Genomic DNA, 15694 nt, shown 5'->3' on the forward strand with positions numbered 1-15694 from the left:
ATGGGTTATTACAGATCTCAAGAGTTAAAAACACTGCCAGTAGTTGCAATATCATGTCTATTATAGTTTACTCCTTTAAAAACTTAATAGTGACCAAAGTTTTTATAAGCAGATATAACCCACCCATGGTCACTTACAAACACAACACTTTTGAGGAATTTACTAATTAGTCCAAATATAAAAAGGAACTTTTTATAACAAATCTCTATTCTATTTCTTTTCCCCTTTCTTTCTTACAGCTACACATTCTCTTAAGGAACCAAAACAGCCTAATTCCCAAAAGTGGGAAGAAAGTGGGAGGAAAAACAAGAAAGATAACTCACTTTTTCTTTACAGAATCTAATCCATAGGTCCCTGCTGATGTGTAATAGCCACATACAGTTTTCACATTAATTGTTTCCTTCATTGTCTCACCACACTGCTGTATTAAACCATCCTGTAAATATAAATAAGCACTGGAAAGGCCCATTTCACGTGGGAAAAATTAGCTCTGAATATGTGCTTTTACATGTTAAAAAGTAAAAAAAAAAAAAAAAAAAAAAAGGAAGAAAGAAAGAAAAGAAAGAAAACTCATTAAGTGTATCAAGCCTAAGTTTTTATAAGTCCAGTAAAAATACCGAAAAAAAATCCAGCAAGTATTCAACTAAATACTTGGAATTGAGAAATGGGAGCAAGCAGTAAAGTAGAGGTGAATATTGCTATTCTCTTGCTTTTCTATTCTTCCTCTGTGAGGGCCCTATGCACATTTAATCAGCATTTTATTTTGCCTGTTCTTTTAAAATTAAGACCTCTTTACATGGTAGCTGACCATGTGATAGGCTAGTCAAATAAGCAATAAGAATCATTACAAAGAGTTTACTGAAGTTTAAAATAGCTATTGATATCTAACTGATGTACCTAAAACACATAATGTTACTGTTCTAAATTTACACTGAAATGCTAATCTAAAATGTTTATATAGATTTCAAATGAACTAACTTTTTAACATATGGAAAGAATACTGATCTTTTTTTTACTGAAATTCATGAAATATAGTTATCATGCAAGTATATTATTAAGTTAGTTAAGTCATAAAGATTATGCAGAAAGTGGATTAGAATAAAACCAAGAGAACTAAAGCTAGAAAATAAAGATTTTTTTATTGGAAATAAGTATGGAAGGGATCAAAACATTTTAAAAATCAAATGACCTCAGCCAAGCATATTTAACAAGCTATTAATACTTCAAATAAATCAGTATACAAATGCCACATAAAAGGAAACTTAATTAACTTTTTTAAAAGATCAAAAAAGAACACTGACTTGCATTTTATTTTTTAAAAAGATTTATTATTTATTGAAGATTTATTTATTTATTTATTTATACAAGCACTGGGTACAGTCAGAAGCGCGGGAAGGTGAGAGAATTCACCAGAGCCAGAGTGGGGAGCAGAGCAGGCAGAAGGACCGAAGTACACGCTGAAGGGAGCAGCGGGCGGCAGGAGAGGTCTGCGCACCATGTGGGACCCTCCTCCGGTGGCCGGGAGCAGCCAGGGATCAAACCAGCGCTGCAGAGGCTGCGGGCAGCTTTGCAACCCAGTGCTCAACCATTGCGCCACCGGGGAGGCCCTGACTTGCATTTTAAACTTACCTGGAAGTCATTCTAGACTCCTCCCTTTTCCTCTTTAACATCTTGTCTGTCACCAAATCCAGCGGATCATCTCTGCTTAATCTTTTTCAGGTATCCAATTTTTCTTCTTCATACTTATTGCTACGCTAATTAAGCCCTCACCTGGCTACTGCAATAGGTTTTTCTCATCGTTCCTTCAGTACATCCTTCACACTGTTCCTGAGGTATTCTAAAACATAACTGTCTCTTTCCTGATAAGAATCTTAATTGCACTTGTTAGAGAGTATAAGGAACTTTTGTGAATTGGCCTTTGCCTCCTCTCTCAACCCTTCTAGCATATTCTATGCTAGAGTCATGTTCTACTTAGAATTTCTAATATCCCATTGTTCTACATTTAGGTCTTGTTTTACTGTCTGAAGTGTTCTTCCTTCTCTGTTCTTATGTTGCAAGATAAAAACATTTTCAGTTTTCAAGATTCAACCTCAAACATAACTTCCTTCCTGACACCACCAGGTTGAAGTGACCACTCCTGTCTCTGTAGCCACTAAATCCTAAAAGATGTTTATTATCATACCTGTAATATTGGACAGTTTTACTGTACCTTTGAACCTATCTATCAGCCTTCCTACCCAACTCCTTAAAGGTGGGGCCTATGTAAATTTACCTTTGGATCTGTATGCACATTGCTCAATATACTTCAGTAGAATAAACAAATCTATCATTCTACCAATAAATTAACATACATTTATTAATTTTAGAAATATATAATTAAGAGTTTGCATAGTAAACACTAAATATTTTTTAACCCATATATGAAAATAAATGAATTAGCAATCATAAACTATTTGCTTAATGAATCAAATTAAGTCCTTAATAGAAATCTGCAAATGGACTTGAAGAAGTAAATTCTTTCCACATGAGGGTCATACTAAAATACTTATAAAGAACTTGTATTTAGTTGACATAGATAAAGATACCCTCAATTGTAGTTTTTGGTTAAGTATTTTAAATAACAATACAAATGACATATTTACACATTTCATTTTTTTAAATTGTGAAAAACTAAGTTTTATTTTTGTTTTTGGAAGAGAATACTTGGAAAAAAAGATACAACTGTGATCCTTTCTTTGAATAATGAGTATACTTACCAACTGCAGCATACAAGCTGCTGCCAAAATGGCAATAACTCGACTGGGCTTTATTAAGACATCATCTCGATACAGTGACCCAAAGGCAACCTTCAGTGCTAAAAGCAAAAGTACACATGTACAATGAAATTGCAATTATATAAGTGTATAACAAAAATAACAATCACTATCTTTACACACACAGATATTTTATCTAAATCTGGTTATGTATATAAAAGGATAAAAGTAGTACTGGTAATGGTTAGTGATTGATAGTGCTAATTTAATAGCAGTGTAAAACCAAATCTTGACATTTCTGGTGCGAATTAAGATACCTTTGGAGAAAGTTTTTGAAAGAACCCCCATCTCCCATGTAAACCAATTATTAAGTACAAGTACAATGACCCAATAATAATCTTAACCCTGGTGCTCTCTCTCTTAAGTGCTTCACTGTCAGGGAGCATGGAGTTTGTAGCTTCTGTTCCTATACATGCCACTCTCACACTCAGTCCTGACAGCTACTGTCCATCCTTATCTTCATTGCCACACTCACGTATGTTCCACATGGTTTGCTTTATAGATATTAACTTTTTTCTTTGTTTATGTGAACAGATATTTTCACTTGGGCTCTCAATGAGGGGAATAAAAGGGACTCAAAAATAGGATTTAGGAGAACAACAGGCTGATACAGACTCACTGAACTATTCTGAAACCTAAAATAAGTCCCTAAATACGTAGGGCCTTAGATTCCTCATCTAACCCTTGCAACTCTAAAACAACATTGATTAATGGTTCATATCCTTACCTTTCCCAGAAAAGGTTTTCAAACATACAGATTAATGAAGATTATTTAATAACTTTTTAAAAATTAAAAGTAATTTTTTGAAATGGTTATATTTTTCCTTCTTTCACCCTACAACCTTCAGATCCCAGGTAGATACAGTTATGAAGATATCAACCTTATTAACAACAGGTTAATAAGGTCTACCTTACTAAATAGTTTGGGGATAGATAACTGATAAACTATGAGTTATATATAGTGGTTAAATGGAGATTTTTTCCCCAGTCTACAACATTAGAAAATATTTATATTAAAAGAATAAATGGTTATGTTTTTATCATTTTGCATAACAATAACTATTATGGTGGTTACCTTCTATATCAATATTCTGATCAGGAATCTCCAGTTCAATAATATTCATGTTGGATTCTTTCCAAGAACCACTGAACATACTAGAAAAGTAGCCAGACTTAAAAAAAAAAACACAAACAAAAACCACAATAATTATCCAATACTTTGTGTTCAAATTATTTTCCCATTTCTAATTCTGAGTAACTATTTATTAAACTCATCCAATATATTATTTTTTTTAAAGATTTATTTATTTACACATACCAGAACTGGGGCACAGGGAGGGGTGAAGAGGGGGTGAAAGGATTCACAGAGACACAGTGGGCAGCAGAACAGGCAGATTGACTGAAATACACTGCTGAGGGGAGCAGCGGGTGAGTCAGGAGAGGTCTGCTGCGCCATGTGAGTAGCTCCCTGGCCAGGGATCGAACTCGTGCTACAATGGCTGTGGATAGCTTCACAGGTTGCATCTTAACCCCTTGTGCCACCAGGGAGGCCCCCAATATATTATTTTGCCCCCAATATATTATTTTAAGTCAAGCCAAAGTAAACTTGTTAAAATAATCTTTAAATATTTAGGATTAAAAGGTTAGAGGAAAAAAATGAGATGTTTTTACTAAAATCTCTTATACTGCTTTACTGGTAATTACTGGTAAAGTAATTATTTACTTGAAGAACAGAGACAAATATAAGCACCACAGAAAAAGAACTGAATTGTTTACTCTTATTTTCAACGCTTAGAGCAATGTTTAGCACACAGATTTGGTAAAAGAGTAAATGAGTAAAATGTTGGGAGCCATTAATGCAGTTTTCTTTCATAGGAAACTTATGACTCTTTAAAATGGGATGGGAGAAGGTAATATTTTCAGCACAGAAATCAAGGTAATATATCAGCTAAATGACTTAAGTTTATATACTTTTTTTGTTTTATCTTTAATTTAACCACAATTTCCAGAACAGAAAGAAGAGTATTAAAAACTTCCCATTCATATTCAATCTCAGCTACAAAACAACATTTCAGATGAATTTATCCAATTTAAACAATGGTATACAAAATAAGCAAATTTAGCAATCTTAACTTTAATGTTAAACATTTCCCCTCTCCCCCCCAACCTTTCTCTTTTTGTCAACAGATGGCACTTTGCTGAAGTAATGACAAAAAGGAATTGTTAGGCTAGTTTAACAATGAAGGAACTAAGTTTTCACTAACAATGCTGGCCATATTTCTAATAAAATGGACATTTTAGCAGAGAGATGATTTAAACAGATATTTTCCAGGCAAAAGATTATTATGAAATGCAATGAGAAAGAACATGACTTAAAGGTTTTTTTAAGTGACTACTTACTCAAATTGAAAAATAAAACACTTACTTGACATAAATATATTTTGTGTAAGCTCCACTCTTCTCCTAGAGCACAAATCTTAATGTCACTATTTTCACCATTCAAAAATAATGTCTGATAAATATATTTGGATGTACTCTTTAATTTTTTCCTGTTAAAAGAAATGAAAATGTTACACACATATAAAACAGAATGATTTTGCATGTAACTCAAAATAATCCTTTGTTCAATTTCTGTTACACAGAACCAACCTGTCCAGAGTGTAAAAGGATAGATAATAAAGGATATTAAAATTTGCTCATGTATGAATAAGTACATAGAATCTAATTGTGATTATCTCTGGAAAATTATATTCACAAGAGGGGTAAATAGTGGGTACACTGGGACAGCATGTAGAAAGACCTTTCACTGCACACCATTTTGCAATTTTTTATTTTTTTTAAACATTTATTTATTTATAAAAGAACTGAGGTATAGGCTAGAGGTGTGAGAGAATTCACCAGAGACAGAGCGGGGAGCAGAACAGGCAGAGGGTCCGAAAACACTGCTGAGGGAAGCAAGCAGGCGAGAAAGGAGAGGTCTGCCGCACCATGTGGATATGTCCCTGATCGGCCAGCCAGGCATTGAACCAGCGCTGCAGAGACTGTGGACAGCTTCACAGCACTGCGCTCAACCCACTGTGCCACTGGGGAAGCCCAACTTTTGATTTTTTAATTAAGTGAATTACCACTCAATACATCAAGAAGATAATTCAGCGTAATGATTTTTGCTTATTTCCTTATTAAGAAATTTATAATATGGAGGCTCTCAATACAATCACAATACTGCTATGCAGCTACAAAATGGAGAAACAAGTAAAATATTCACCTACACAGGCAATTTTAAAAATAATTTATATTTAAAAGGATAATTTACCAAATTATTCCTAAACTAGTTTGAATGTCACCCCCGGGCCCCTCCACTATTGCACAATGGTTTTTGACCCTAGAGCCAAGATTTTCAAAACTATGGTCAATGTAGAAGCCTTATGGGCCACCAGGTAGAGCTGAGGGGTGAACTCTGGACATCCCACCTAATTTCAACCAGAGTAGCATCATGTATTATATTTGTAAACATCCTGAATTTATGCTTAAGATGCAATTTAAAGAAAAAAACTACATTTTTAAAGTTTGATAATCACTACTTAAGATGATCCCATAAATAAGAAAACTCCTAGGCAGAAGCTGATCAATCAATATCTTTTATGTTCCCCACTAAACCTGAGCGTTTTCCTAATAGTTAAAATTTTCAATCTTTTTAAAAATGAGGTAAATTGTTTCAGATGGTATCTTGAACCAGTGTATTTAACATTTTTTCCCAAAAGATAGTAAAGACAGTAGATGCTTTGGTGGTGGAAAGACAAATTGGGTTTGAATTCTATTTCCCATGCAGCTCAACTACCTCAGATGTAAAAAGAGGACATTAATATCATTACATTGTGAGAAAAGAGAAAATGTAGTTGCCAGTGCCTGATTAACACTTTTCCCCAATTACATTAAAAGATCAAAAGCACAAAAAAGAATAAGACCACAAGTACAAAAAGGTGATGGCAGGCTTAACACCTCATGAGAGAAGTGCCTGGATCTGTAAGTCAGAAAATACAATTGTGACCAATGAAAGCCATAGCACAAAATATATTATGAAATCTAGGATGGAAGCTGAAGCCCATCTGCCTTTCAGAACTCCTCTTGGGGGGATTGTAAGGATGGAGTTTCGGGGGGGAAACAAAAGGTACAAGTGAGATGCGAGGAAGCAGAGTACAGATAATAGGAATACAGATAACTCAGGTAAAAAGATTCCAAGGTGCTTCTAGGAAGAAATAGAATAAATCTACTAGGAAGGCCTTAGTGTAGGAGTTGGTTCAACAAACAAAGCAATTCTCATTCTGATATTTGAGGAATCCATAACCCATTAGCTCTTCCAAATCATTCATATGTCAAAGCACCTGAAACACCACAGCACACTTAGGGATCTGAAATATTTTATTTATTCATTTATTCATTTATTTATTTTTAAGGCTTGTCATTGTCTCGGCAAGGTTTTTTGTTTTTGTTTTTTTAAAGATTTATTTATACAAGCACTGGGTACAGTCAGAAGCCCAGGAGGGTGAGAGAATTCACCAAAGACAGAGCAGGGAAAAGAACAGGCAGACTGCTGAGGGGAGCAAGCGGGCAAGACAGGTGAGGTCTGTCGCGCCATGTGGGACCCTCTCGGTGGCTGGGGATCAAACCAGCGCTGCAGAGGCTGCGGGCAGCTTCACAGCCCAGCGCTCAACTGCTGCACCACCAGGGGAGGCCCAGGGATCTGAAATATTTTAAATTCAAAGGAAACACACCAGCATCTTACAGATATAATGTTATCTACAAATATTGTTTGGGCTTAACTATGAGATTTTTTTTTGGACCAGAAATGCCATGAAAAAAAATTGAGACTAAAGGTGTTGTGAAGCAAGAAAGTCTGGGGATTTCTGTTTGAAAACAAAATATGTGCACCATCTATTAATATATGCAAATTAGTAGTCATCCAGTTACTCAATATATAAACAGACAACCAAAGATTATGCAATATGAGGAAAATTAGGAGTATTAAAGACTATTAAAGAAAGAAAAACTAGCCCGAGAGGAAATAAATAATTCAAAGGAAAGAGAACTTTAAAAAACAAGACAAAAAGGACCAACCCCAAACACTCTAATCAGTACATCTACAGATCTGAGATTACTACTTTTGTAATGGATGCTAATATAAAGGATTACTCTGAACAAGGAAAAAAGAATGGTTGCTGGAATGAAACATCAAAAGGGCAGGAATTTAAAAGTTAAGGAAATTTCCCAGTACATAAAGTAAAAAGGACCTAGAAAGGAAAAAGAAGTACACATGTAAGAAATCCAAAACCCAAATAAGGGGAATCCATGAAAGCAACAAAGATAACAGGACACAGGAAATTATGGAAATAATTAATGGAAGGTTCTCCAAACAAGTAATCCACCAAGTATTAAAGCCATTAAAAGACTCATGCTTATGCACATTCTAGTTGATTTCCAAGAGGATAAAGAGAAAATGCCAAAAGTTCTAGAGTGGGGAAAAAAGGTCACCTAAAAAGAAGAGAATTAATTTAGCATCATATTTCTCAGATTAATATCATTAAAGAAAATGAAGTTGAGTTTAGAGTCCCACACTCACTCAAAGGATGAATAAAATAAGAGACTAAATTTACACTTAGGTAAGCACAAATTACCTCTTTTGCACTCTTCCTTAGGAAAACACTTGAGGATGAAGTTCCCGAAAATAAGTGAAAAAAAGATAAGCCTACAGAAAACAGTGGATCCAATCCTAGATATGAAAGTAAATTCCAGATAAACAGAGAGGAGCAGCTCCATACTGGAAGAGGACAGAGGGACCTAATAGGGAAGTCTTAGTTTTATTTTTTTTAAAGATTTATTTATTTACGCATACAAGAATTGAGGTACAGGCCAGAGGTGCAAGGGGTGAGAGGATTCACCAGAGACAGAGTGGGGAACAGAACAGGCAGATCTACTGAAATACACCGCTGAGGGGAGCAGCGGACCAGTCAGGAGAGGTCTGCTGCGCCCTGTGGGTAGCTCCTTGGCCAGGAATCGAACTCATGCTGCAGTGGCTGCGAACAGCTTCATAGGTTGCGTCTTAACCCCTTGGGCCACCAGGGAAACCCAGGAAGTTAGTTTTGGATAAGGACTCCATGCCAGTGTATTTGGAAAGTGAAAAATGTGAAAGTATAATGAATGTTAATCTTTTGTCAAGGGGTGGGGGGGGCAGTTAGAAACTCCAGGAAAATTAAAAGGCAACACAAAAAGGTACTGTCCCAGAAAGATAACTCACAAAACCAGGGCCCAAATTTAAGCACCTGATGGAATGTAAGATTCCATTTAAACCTGAGTGTAGAAAAGTTTCTACCAAGAGAAAAACAAGGGGTTGACCCCACCCACAATATGATTTCTAATCCTAGCACAGTTAAACTCTGCAGTGAACAATATTTACATAATTATGACAACAAATGCTTACTAGATTTAAATTTTTAAAGACAATCTATAATGAAAACACTCAAGATCTGGCAGCAGAATAGTTGAGTTTTAATAGTTTTCTCAATGTACAAGTAAAACAAGCAGTTGACAAAATGCATGAGGTAGAAGGTGAGCCTGAAAGTCAAAGCTTTTCAGGGAGTAGTTGGCTGAGATAGGAGAGCACACAAGGCAACCTTAGAAAGCATATTAGTTAGAACACAAAAATTTCTAGGTATAATTATTTCTTAACCCCTTCATCCATGCTACCCTGAATAAGTACAACATCTTCCACTGACTTACAACATACTAAATTCTGATGTGCATTTTCTAATAAAAATTTGCTTTAAAGATTTTCCATTTTAGTCTACTCATGGTGTCCAGGGATGGGCACACTTTTTCCTGTAGGAGTCTAGACAGTAAATATTTTTGGCTTTGTGGGCTAGATGGCCTCCAAGCAAATTTTGTTGGAATCCCAATGGGCAGTTTCCTGCTAGCCAGCCTCAGTCTACGACATCGTAAGAAACAACCATCTAGTAGGTTACAGCCACACCTCCTCCAACACCTGAATCTCAGCTTAGGAAAAGCAGCCCGATTCCAAATTTATTCCTTCCTTGGGTGTTCTTAGTCTTAAAAGTAATGTTTGTCCCCAATATCCTCTAGTCATGTAGTTTTTGGAGCTCTCCTTACCTCAGTAGTTTACCTTTAGTAATTAATTCCAGGTTAGTTGTTAATAATGGTTATATTAAAAATTCCCTATTTACATTACCGTGTAGTTTCTCTTTCAAATGTACTCTTGACATCTGTATTTCAAAAATTTGATATTACACCATTGATATAAATATAAATGGTCTAAGTACTAAAAGGCAGAGACTTACCCCAATGTTTTTAAAAAGCAAGACCCAACTACATGTTGTCTACAAGATACATACTTTAAATATAAAAATAAAAGTAAAAAGGGAAAGGATGAAAAACTATATACCATTTAAACACTTCTCAGAAGAAACTGGTAGTGGCTATATTATCGAGGATAAAGACAGACATTTGTAATGATAAAGGGGTCAATTCATCAAGGGGACAGTGTTTACTGAGTTGGTATACAACAAGCACTGTGCATTGTATGCATTCTCAAGTCTGTCAGGAGTGATAAGGATCTGAATGTAATGGAGATATCAGTATCTTCATTTTTCTTATGAGAAAATAAGGCTAAAGTGCGGAATACAGACTAGAATTCAGAATCTGAGTTCTTAAAACTATACTACACTAACTCTCCAAAAAGGTTATTTAACAATTTGACAGTGGAGTTCATTTTTGGAAACAAATACATTCATCCATAAGACTGGATGAATTTTATAAATCAACTAACAAAAGTAACCTACACAGTAAATATACCATTTTCCATTCTTCAAAGAAAAGGTTAAGCCTACACGTATCCACGATGAACGTTTAAGAACTAGAGACTTTGCATGCCTTTTTTCCTAGTTAGGAACAAATGTACTAAATAACTTCACCTTTAGAGTTAAGGAGAATTCCTGTGTGTGATCACGTCCCCTCCACTGAGCTGCCATAGTGGTGCCCAAGTCTGAGACTAAATTTACGTGTCTGCACTATTTAAGGAGCCGGATGCAAACAACTTACTCTACTGCCACCCACCCAGAGGACACAAAGGTGGAATACAGAAAGCCAAGCGGCCAGTCGTCTCTGTTTAATGAGGCGCAAGCCCTGGCGTGGCATTTTTCAGTTTCATCTTGTGGCAGCGTCTGTGGTTTATAGCTCAGAACACCAAGCTACTCCCGAAGCACTCACGGCCCGCCCAGCTGTGTGCCGCAGGCTCCCACCTTTACCCAGTCAAGGGCAAGTCGGCTCCTCAAAGGTCGAGGGGGCACCGCATCCCCTAAATGCACCCGGCGCGGGGACAGCCTCAGGCCGGGCCAACCGAGCGCTCCAACAGGTGCAGGGGCGGGTCAGTGAGGACGCGTCCCCCACGTACCTCCGAGGGGTGTTGAGGAGCCGCTGCTGCTCGTCCCCGTCCTCCTCATCCTCGTCTGTCTCGGAGTCGGGGTGACAGTAACAGAAGGCCCCGCTGCTCCGCTTGCGCTTGCGGCTGCCGGGGCAGTAACAGAAGCCGTGGCCCGCCGAGTCGCTGCCAGTCTCCGGCCTTCGGGTCGAGCCCCCCGATCCGGAACCCGGCTCCTGCTGGGTTCGGGCTCGTCCGGGGTGGCGCAGCACTCGGCTGCTCAGCGAGCCCATGGGCTACGGCTCCCGGCGCTTCAGGGAGCGTACCTCAAGGAGCCCAGCGGAGACGGTCTCCCGCCATCGCCCGCTCGTCGCCACCGGCCCCCACCGAGCCCCGGTCCTACGCGGCCACCTTCTCACGCGCAGCCCCAACCGTTGCAGCCACCGCCTCCATCCTCCGCCCCGCCCGCCGCGTCCGGCCGCGCGGCGCACCGGGGCCTCAGGACCTCGCCCCCTCGCTTTCGCAACAAAGCGCCGGCCCGAGGGCGCACGCGTGCGACGAGCCCCCGGAAGGGGCGGGGAAAGGCGTGTGTGCGTGGCGGGTGGAGCCTGCGCAGGGCGGGACCAGGGCGGAAGTGGGCGGGGCCTGCGGGTCTGCTGCGGGGCGTTTCCTGTTGGGGTTTAGGCTGCGACCCCACGCTCTCCTGGGCTTCGTGGACAGGTGTAGTCTTTAGCGTTACTTCGCCCACACCCATTGTGTTGGCAAGACTGGAAATCCCCGCTCGTTCTTTATACAAAGGTTCCTTGAGCTCCAGATGCCTACAGGGCCCTGTGGAAGGGTCAGAAGTGTTTGGGGTCTTACTCGGAGGAACTCAGCGCACACTGGGGACGCGGGCCGTTTCTTTCCTAGGACTCGGGACCTGAAGTGTGGAGCTTTGCTAGTCCCTAGGGTTTCTTAAATGTCAACCCTCCACCACTCTAGAACAAATAAACTAACACTAGCACACCTTTCCTTCCCTCCCAGTGGCAGTGAGATGTCTGAATAGGCGATGGTACCAGGGTTGTTGGGGCTAAAAGTGCCTTCTGGAGGAACCAGCAGAATTTACAGGTGTCCGCCTGGAGTGTGCAGTCTTTGTTAATGGACTCTGGACAGGCTCCTTTCCTTCCATGACCCCCTTCTGCTACTTGTAAAAAAAAAAAAAGAAAAGAAAAGAAAATACTATAGTAAAACATTTTAAAGCAAAATGTGTGTAATGAATTACTCAGAATAATTTGATAGACACCTATGGACAAGAATCCATTTTAAGTATAATTTCCTTTTTTTTTTTTTAATAGAGGCATGTTTTATTTATTTGTTTGTTTGTTTTGTTTATACAAGCACTGGGTACAGTCAGAAGCGCGGGAGGGTGAGAGAATTCACCAGAGCCAGAGCGGGGAGCAGAGCAGGCAGAAGGACCGAAGTACACTGCTGAGGGGAGCAGCGGGCGGCAGGAGAGGTCTGCGCGCCATGTGGGACCCTCCTCCGGTGGCCGGGGAGCAGCTGGGGATTGAACCGGCGCCGCAGAGGCCACGGGCAGCTTCGCAACCCAGCGCTCAACCGCTGCGCCACCGGGGAGGCCCAGTATAATTTCCTTTGATTCATTCTTTTAACCACAACAATGCAGATAGGTAGAAATTTCTTCTCTGTCTCCCTCCTCTGTGGTGACCACTATCCTGAGAATGGTGTATATCATTATTCCCAGATAGGTTCTTACACCTGTAAGCAATATATTTTCTTTTGCCAGTTTAGACATGTTAATGGTATCATACTGTACCTGTCATTCTGTGCCTTTCTCTACTTCCAAATTTCTGCCTCTAAGATACTGAGTTGATAGATCTAGTTAATTTTCGCTGTTCATTGTGTAACTAGTCCATTTTTTTTTAAAGATTTATTTATACAAGCACTGGGTACAGTCAGAAGTGCGGGAGAGTGAGAGAATTCACCAGAGCCAGAGCTGGGAACAGAACAGGCAGACTGACAAAATACACTGCTGAGGGGAGCAGCAGGCCCTGCAGGAGAGGTCTGCGCACCATGTGGGACCCTTCCAGTGGCCAGGGATCCAGCCAGCCCTGCAGAGGCTGCGGGCAGGTTTGCAGCCCAGCGTTCAACCACTGCACCGCCAGGAGAGGCCTCTAGTCCATTATTTTTTAATGCTTTCCTTTATTGTGGGATTTAGGTTGTTTCTACTTTAATGTTCTTATAGCATTAATAAGCACCATGTGCAAAAGACCACCAAATAGATCCCCAGGAATGGGTTTGTTGGGGACTTTTGGCAATTAGCTATTGCCAAATTGCTCTCTGAAATGACTGCACCAGTTTATATTCCCATCAGCAGAATACGTAGTTTGGGGCCTCTGAGGAAATGGTTTCTGATTCACAGCTAAGAAATCTAAGCCTACAGAGGCTGGCTGAGCAGTTTAGTGAAAGACAGGGGTGTGGCATCCATGGGGAGGGTCAGAGAATGATGGCTGGCATGGGGATCAGCCTCAAACCCATAATTTGTAAGCACAAAGGAAGTGCAAGTGCTTCCCATGGAACAGGTGTGGACCACTGTGAGACAGACAGGCATGGGACTATCTTAGATTCCCTATAAGAGCCCTGGGTGGAAGGGGAAATAGACATTGGCCAAGAGGGCTTAGAAGGTATCATTGGAATTCCTAGGGGCTGAAAAAAGAGTACTGCATTTACCTTGCAAATGCCTTGCCTTCAACAGCAGATGAGTGAGTGGGTTCATAAAGGAACCCAGGTGAATGTACACAAGAATCAGGTTTAAACATCTGCCAAACTCAAATAATGCTGATCTTTCACTGCCATGTCAGTCAGGTAATAAACTACCTGCTCCCCTTTACTCTCTTCACTCCTCCTCCAACTACTACCCAGGCATAGCTGGAGTTGGGGGAAAGTTGTGGAAGGAAGCCTGGGTGGAGTAAGAGGAGCTCTCTAAAGTTAGAGGGCTTCTAACTTTCCCCAAAACCCAGATTCCTGCTGGCAGTAGGCTAGAACTGAATGAGGAAAGATGTCTCAACTGTAAATCAAGTTCAGAATTTTGACAAGATGTATTAATTACTGACATGACACTGTTTTATGAACATAAGAGACTGCAGAGTTGGACGTTTTAAGACTTAAGAGTGACCAGAAAAGTCAAAATTACATCCTCTATCTGAATTTTTATTAAAGACAGGAAAACCGGGTCCACTGAATAAATGTAAATGGGAAGTAGGATAGAAAAGCAGCACTGCTAATACAATGAACATTTCTCCAGGGTGGCTTTATCCTGGGTTCTAGAAAACTTCCCCATCAATAAGTGCAAATAGGGTCTCCCTGGTGGTGCAAAGGGTTAAGACGCAACTGTAAGGTCAGAGCAGACCCTGGTGAGGGTCCCAGGTCATGGGCACAAAGAGGGGCCTTGAAACTGCAGAGGGAATTCCACCTTTGCCTCAGCTCCTGGAACCAGAGGCCTCCACCTGACACAAACAAGACCTGACAGGGATCAACCAAAAACCACCAACGAATAAAAAACAACTTCGGTTCCACATACCCAGTTTCCCGCCTAACCTTTCCTCGCCCTCTAAAAGGACATCTCTCTCTGACAAGAGGTACGACTTCTCCAACCCCTATGGGGGTCGGTGAACCTCGCCCGGGGTGCAATAAAGTTCCTGCCTGTGAGAAACTTAGGCTGGCTCTCCTTCTCTTTACTGTGCCAATCCTTTCAGTAACCTATGAAGCTATCTGCAGCCACTGCAGCACGAGTTTGATTCTTGGCCAGGGAGCTACCCACATGACGCAGCAGACCTCTCCTGACTCGCCTGCTGCTGTGTATTTCAGTCTATCTGCCTGTTCTGTTCCCCACTCTGTCTCTGGTGAATCCTTTCACCCCCACACCTCTGGCCTGTACCCCTGTTCTTGTATGCATAAATAAATAAATCTTTAAAAAAAAGTACAAATAATTACTTTAAAATTTTTGCTAAGTGATATATAAGTTAAAGATGAAACTACAAAACAACAACAAACAAACACCCTGTAATGCTTCTGATGTCAATGAAAGTTGATTTGGAGATTCCATACTTTTCTGGGCAGGTAACAAAAGCAGCAGTACTATTTCCTTTAATTAACTGGAATCACTAAGGATTCATGTAATAGCTCAGTAGCTCAACCACTTATAATAGGTAAATAGAAACAATTTTATATTTCATCCATCAAGATACAATAATTATAGAATTAACAAAGATAACAAATATTATTTTTTTTAACATAAATGTTCTACATAGTAGAACAGATAGCAGCCCTCATTTCCCCAGGTTAAGTTAAATATGTTATTTTATATCATTGGTGTTGGTGTATAGAAAGATTAGTTTTATAGGACTAGGGGCACATAAGACAAAAATAGGCTTTTTTTTTTTTGTGTGTGTGTGAT

The 15694-nt window shown here is 39.7% G+C and overlaps 1 protein-coding gene across 1 annotated transcript in view; it reads right to left on the bottom strand.

The window, feature by feature from the left end:
- GMCL1 (germ cell-less 1, spermatogenesis associated) overlaps window positions 1–11545 on the bottom strand; it is a gene marked incomplete at its 3' end in the record, with an annotated part of 40840 nt that extends 29295 nt beyond the window's left edge. Inside the window, exons 1-5 of the mRNA XM_084234446.1 lie at window positions 11275–11545; window positions 5239–5362; window positions 3889–3985; window positions 2757–2854; window positions 324–436 (exon numbers count right to left, since the gene is read on the bottom strand). Of these exons, the coding sequence (XP_084090572.1) occupies window positions 324–436; window positions 2757–2854; window positions 3889–3985; window positions 5239–5362; window positions 11275–11534 (692 nt within the window). The 5' untranslated portion in view covers window positions 11535–11545. The remainder of the gene's footprint in view (window positions 1–323; window positions 437–2756; window positions 2855–3888; window positions 3986–5238; window positions 5363–11274) is intronic.
- Between the last annotated feature and the right edge of the window lie 4149 nt (window positions 11546–15694).

Source organism: Talpa europaea, assembly GCF_964194135.1.
Source record: "Talpa europaea genome assembly, chromosome: 6".
In the NCBI taxonomy this organism is placed as follows: domain Eukaryota; kingdom Metazoa; phylum Chordata; class Mammalia; order Eulipotyphla; family Talpidae; genus Talpa; species Talpa europaea.